The sequence below is a fragment of the Apis dorsata genome, unplaced genomic scaffold (genome assembly GCF_000469605.1).
Source record: "Apis dorsata unplaced genomic scaffold, Apis dorsata 1.3 scaffold_324, whole genome shotgun sequence".
NCBI lineage: Eukaryota > Metazoa > Arthropoda > Insecta > Hymenoptera > Apidae > Apis > Apis dorsata.
The window spans coordinates 68,645-74,799 of NW_006263592.1; the positions used below are offsets into that span (position 1 = coordinate 68,645).

Genomic DNA, 6,155 nt, shown 5'->3' on the forward strand with positions numbered 1-6,155 from the left:
TAATTTCCTTCTCTTCTTCTCTTTCTCTTCTTTTATCTTTTTCTTTTTTCTTTCTTTTCTTTATTTCACTTTCTTCTATCCAACGTGTTCTAGCGTTTCCCGACTCTTTCTCACCCCCCTAAAGCTAAACTGATCGGATGCGCGGTGTGTAGACGCGCGAAGTCGTTCGACGGAATCGTCATCTCTCAATGAGAGCCACTCTCTCTCTCGTGTTCTGCCCGCTCTACTTTTTGCTTATAAATAAACGAGCCTCGCGGTTGGCGCTCTGTGACGTCGGCGGGCCACTGTGCAGAGCTGTGAACGGGAAAATCGAAATGAACGGAGAAGGATAATAAAAAGCGTAAAATGGGGGAAAGAGGAGATAGAATGATCGAAAGAGGGGGAAAAAAAAAATAAAAGAAAATAACAAAAAAGATAAAATTAAAATAATACATGTGTTACATATTAATACAATGTGATAGGAAAATTATATACTTGGTGTTCCATTTATAATCAATATATTATATTATTTTTCTATTTTCGATATCGAGGAAGAGGAGAATGTTTCTTTGAATATCTTTTTCAAATTTTTGCTCGTCGATTATACTCGTTTTCTCAGTTCATCTGGAAACACTATGTGTGAGAAGGAATTATATAACAATAGGGAGAAACAAACAGAGGAATAGAAAGGGAGAAAAACTAGCGGAGAACCGATGAGAAAGACATGTTGACTGCGTGGGTGACGATTACGAGATGAGAGGGTAAACAGAGAGAGAGAGAGAGAGAGAGAGAATTGGAAAATCCGCGCTTCGCGGACACATCACGAAAATAGAATCCAAAGTCCGAGATTCGCATTCGTATAACAAAATATAACGCGCGCGCGCGCGCGTATGTGTGTACGTGTATATGTATGTGTCACCGTATGAAGGGTATCGAATACAGGTTTTTTTAAGTGCATGATGGCATCGAGACGCCATTGATTTGCGGTTCTAATATAGATCCGCAGATTTGTTTATTCAAAAAAAAAAGAAAAAAAAAAGATCGATTATTTACCGCGACTTAACTTTTCAATCTGTTTTTCTTCTATTTTTTTTTTCTTTTTTTTTTACATATCGTTATTTCTATTCTTATTTATTTATCTTTTTTTTTTTAAGAGACAGAAGGGTGGAAAGGATGCGTGGCCTGCGATTCGAATCGAGAATCGAACGGAAACCCGTAATACACCGAAAAAAGAAAAAGAAACCGAATCATTCGACGACACGCTAAAAGCTTCTTAAAATCGTACAAAGCACCAGTGCGTACAAATTCACTCTTTCTTTCGTCTATACATGTACCGATAATCACAACATGCCTCTCTCTTTCATACGTAATAATAATTAATTCATCTTTTTGTTCTTTTTTTTCTTTTTTCTTCTTTTTTTTTCTTTTTACCATCGACGCAGTGACAGAATATATCATATTCATTTTATATATNATAAGAACGAGTCTTAAAGGAGAACCACGAATTCACGAGAAATTTTTATTCCCTTTGTTCGTTCGTTCGTTCGTTCTCCTCCTCCTGCTCCTCCTCTTCCCTCTGTGTTTACGTTTTTTTCCACGCGTTCTCTCTCCACGGAAAGAGATAAACGCGTCGTTACAACCCGGCGTCGTATTGTCTTTCTTTCACCTTCACCCGGACCAACGACAACGAGCGAATCGGAAGACCGACGCGGCGTGAACTCGCGGACGTATCATCGACGAATCATCGAACGACAGTGGACGACTTTACGACGATGAAAAATCACGACGCCGGGTTACCCTGAGACGGCGTCGACGATATCCACAACGAATACATCGCGATATTATCGAGCGACGATACACGTGATTTCTTCCATTTAGCGTTCCTACTTTATACTCTATATTCCTTCCTCGTTTCCCTTTCTTTTCCCTCTTTTTTTTTTTTTACCTCTTTATCCTTATCCTTTATCATCGTTATATATTTAAACATCCTTGTTTTCTCCTTCGTTTAGACGCAGTTTAATGAGGTCTCAGTGTAACGATTTTATTGTTGCAATTATAGTTACAGTAATCGTAATCGTAGTCGTGGGTGTACGCCGGCAACAGGGACGTGGACTCGTGGGGTGCCGGGCAGGGGAGATGCCTGGGTCAGGCGAGCTCGTTGCTGTCCGGAAAGTGGTCGCGGCAGTCGAGGCAGGCGGCCAGGTCGAGCACCAGGTGATGAAGGGTGGGATGCTCGAGGACCTCCGCGTCGGGCAACGGCGGATGGCAACGGGGCCTCTGCTGCCGACCCCTGAACGACCGGTGCAGATTCAACACCACGTCGCAGAACACGTAGCGCACCAGCAACAGTCGTAGGAAATCGTCGCCGAAGAATTGCAACACGCTGGTCTCTGCGTGGACCGGTAAAAGCGCTCGGTCAGATCTCCGCTTAAGGATTTTATTTATCTCGGGGTTTCTCTTTTTTTTCTTTTCTTTTTTTTTTTTTTTTTTTTTTTTTTTTTTTTTTTTTTTTTTTGTTCTTTTGACGTTATGACATATGTATGTGTGTATACGTACAGACGATTGCAAAGGTGTCTCCGTTGCGGTTGCGTAATTTTTTTTCTTCGTTTCTTTCTTCTTTTTCTTCCTCTTTGCTTTGCTTTGGAGAGTTTTGTTAGTGATGGTGGTGGTTTGGGGTTGGTGGTTTTTTTTTTTTTTGGAAATTAAATTACTCTTTGAGGCTCTTCGAGGGGGAGGAATTTTTTTTTTTCTTTTTCTTCCTCGTTGCTTTGCTTTGGAGAGTTTTGTTAGTGATGGTGGTGGTTTGGGGTTGGTGGTTTTTTTTTTTTTTGGAAATTAAATTACTCTTTGAGGCTCTTCGAGGTGGAGGAATTTTTTTTTTTCGAAAAGTGAGATATTCTATATTGGTGGTTCTTGGCATTTCTCTCTCCGTTAAATTCGTTAAAATTTCGAGAAAGGAGGAGGAGGAAGAAGAAGAAGAAGAAGAAAGAGAAGAGGGAGAATAAAATAAAATCGTGTAAATTTTAAATTAAACAACCTCTCAGAATAGATCGATTTACGGACCAGACACCTTTCGAACACTCTGTACGTTCGTTCCGTTCCGTTTCGTTTCGTTTCGGAATTTTGACCCTCTTTTTCCCGGCTCGAGCGATTCGATTTCACGATCGGGGACGTCAGTTCGTCGACTTGATCCTTCCTTTTCTTTTCTTTTTTTCTTTTTCGTGCCCTCTTTCGTAAATTTTTACGAAACTCTCGCGCCCGGTAAAATAAATTTTCGCGATTTTTCAGGAATGTCCGCGATAAGTTTATCTCTCGACCTCGATGCAGAAGAAGGGTTAAGAAACTTCTCGTTGGGATTACGTAAGCGTTGATAACCCTTGTACCAGATAGAAGGGGGGAGAGGGAACCCGCTAAGGTATCTCTCTCCCTTGGCTGAATCTTTTCGATTCTCCAAATTCAACGCCATCCAAGTCTTATCCGCGTGAAAAACGAGCCCCTCTCTCCCTCTCTCTCTCTCTCTTTCTCTCACTAAAATAATCAAATTTTTATTATCAAAAAAATTTGTAAAAAGAATTTGAATTCAAGAGTGAAAAAGAAAATGATATTTCATTTCATCGTAATCTCTCTCTTTTTTTTTTTTTTAAATAATATACGTATAATGATACGGTTTAGAGAAATTCGTTTTTCATACGAGCAGATAAGAATAGTAGAAACTTGAAATTAATTAATTATATCTACGATCTGTTTTCTCAGATAATACCTATATTTGCTACGTTATTAATCATTGGATCACAGGATCCGCCATTTTCGTGGTTAGATTCGTCATTAATTTCGGAAAAATCGCTCACTGACGTCCGCGATCCAATCGAAAAATTCTGGGCGATGATTCCGGAGACGTGGCCGACAAATTTGCGTATTACTGTTGCTGCTGTTGTTGCGTTACTACTCGAGAACCCAGTTGTTATTTCGAAGTTTCGAAGCGAATTATCTCTCCATAGATTGGATAGCCGGATGGCTTGCCCGATCGATTTCGGTGAAACTTTCCCCGCGAAAGCGAATTAAACGTATCCGCGCAAAGCTTTGCTTAACGGCTATTACAGAGAGAAAGAGATAGACAGGGACAAAGGGAGCCACTCGTACGTTCAAAACTCGCACACGACATATCGCTGTCGCGGGAGGAACAATGGAGAGCCCCTTTGTAGCCGACCCTAGATCACGCGTCTAGGAGGCGAGATTGCCGGTTCAGCGATAAACACGGGTTGGATCTAGGCCAATTCTGTTTATCGTTCGAACGCAATTGTAAATCCCTTTCACCGCGTTTCTGGCTATCGGTGAACGAACCGAGACGATTTTCGATCATCAGCGAGAATTATAACGCGAGACACACCGTTCTTAAGTATTTTAAAATAAAAAAGAAGAAAAAGAATAAACGAAAAAAATTACTTTCAACTCATTTCAATTCATCTTCGTTCAATTTCAAAAAGACAATGCAATCGTCAATGCAAAACTCGAAAATTTTTTGACGTTAAAAGTATCTAAGTATCTATTTTACGATTATAAACGATTGTTAATTAAAATAAAATGATATGGTGAATATACTGATATTTCAAAAATAATTTCAATAATCGTAAAAACAAGAGACATATTAAAAAGTTAAATATTCAAAAATTATTCTGGCAAATCACTGGTAAAAGCAACATTCTCATTCGCCCAAGTCGAACGATCGAATATGTAGAGCCAGGCCCGAGCCAAGAAAGTTTCACCGATCTACCCATTCCCCTAACCTATCCAATTAGAAGAGAAAGACAGGCAGAGGCTAGAAAAAGAGAGAGAGAGAGAGAGAGAGAGAGAGAGAAAAGTGGAACAGAGGCCGTGTCAGGCAACAAAAACAACCGTGTCCTGGATCCTTACCGCATCTGGAGTGCGTGACGAGCTGACAGGCCTCGATGAGGAATCGCTCGATGTAACGCTGGCACCGCTCCCAGTGATGCACGGCCAGATTGCCGATGTTGCATATAAGGCAAAACGCGGCTAGGGGGGCGTGGAGAAATAGAGTGAACAGGCTGCCACTGTGTCGAATGTCGCGTAACGTGGGCGGCGTGTCCTGAGGCGACATCAGCACCATCAACGGTTGGCCGAAGTAACGGGGTATCTGCTGGAATACGAAGCTGTTGTCCGAGTCGACGACCACGAACAGAGGTTTCCTCGTGAACGGGTAGAGGTCACCCGGATATAGGCAGTGCGGTTCCTTCCCACCTGTCGGCCTCTTCCCGTGCTCCGGGTCCCTCTTGCTGCACGTGGAAACGCCACCCAGGTCGTACCCCACTGCAAGATCGGAAGGTTTATCAACATCGTGCGATTCAGGTTTCGTGGCGCGGTTTCACTTAAAAGAAAAACCTTTCCTCGTGTTTCGAATTTCCAAATTGAGAGATTTCCGTTCGGGCAGATTCGTTCTAAAAGTTCGAAATCTTTCGATTGGAGAGTTTGAAACGTGATTATTAAAAATTGTTTAGAGATTTGAACGTTTTCGAATTATCGAATTACGAAGATTACGAAGATTAATCTTGAAAAAAATGGAAAAATACACTTTTCACGAACGATTTAAACGAGTATTTTCTTTTTAAGCGAGAAACGTTTAGGTTATGTTTAGGCTCGTTCTCGCGTGGTGGCGTTTCTATAAATAAAGCAGCGATCAGTTGCATCGGCCGTTCACGCGCGGCCGGCTTGAGCTTCGTTTCGAACGAGCAACAATGAGTAGAGAAGATCGTCGGACCGTGGCGCTTTTTTTCGAGACACCGCCGCGGCTCGCTCGAAATTGGACCGTTACCAAAATCGTTCTCTCTATCCTTGAAAGATTTATTTGCGCCCGGACTAGATCACGACATTGTAATTTGTATCGCGTTTTTTTGGAACGGGCCAATTCTGCATTTAAACTCTGCCTATTTTCCCGCGCGTCTGACCATTGCTCTCCTTTTCCACTAGAATTAACCTACATAAACAAGTCGTAATATCAACAAATCTATTTTTCTCTCTTCTCTTTCTTCCATCAAATTTAATTCCTCGTATATACGTACGAATATACGAATACTTTAATCTTTAAAAGCAGATTCATATAAAAGTGAGCTTTCCTTTTTTTTCTTTCTTTCTTCCTCCCTTTTTTTTTTTTTTTTTTTTTT

At 41.1% G+C, this 6,155-nt stretch overlaps 1 protein-coding gene and 1 long non-coding RNA gene across 5 annotated transcripts in view; one reads left to right on the forward strand and one right to left on the reverse strand.

The window, feature by feature from the left end:
* Window positions 1-56: 56 nt before the first annotated feature.
* LOC116185893 lies at window positions 57-4,425 on the forward strand. Of its 2 annotated transcripts, none has more exons than XR_004150789.1 (3): window positions 57-1,273; window positions 2,039-2,394; window positions 3,268-4,425. It is a non-coding gene; the product is annotated as an uncharacterized LOC116185893 (long non-coding RNA). The 2 variants fall into 2 exon arrangements; XR_004150788.1 differs by having other exon boundaries at window positions 2,039-2,381.
* The window catches only part of LOC102675373 (protein SCAI), an 8,873-nt gene continuing 4,292 nt past the window's right edge, over window positions 1,575-6,155 (reverse strand). The window contains exons 2-3 of one of the 3 annotated variants that reach the window (XM_031511456.1): window positions 4,891-5,301; window positions 1,575-2,269 (exon numbers count right to left, since the gene is read on the reverse strand). In XM_031511456.1, the coding sequence (XP_031367316.1) occupies window positions 2,007-2,269; window positions 4,891-5,301 (674 nt within the window). In that variant the 3' untranslated portion in view covers window positions 1,575-2,006. Of the gene's footprint in view, window positions 2,370-4,890; window positions 5,305-6,155 lie in introns of all 3 variants that reach the window. The other 2 variants (XM_031511455.1, XM_031511457.1) reach the window with 2 other exon arrangements.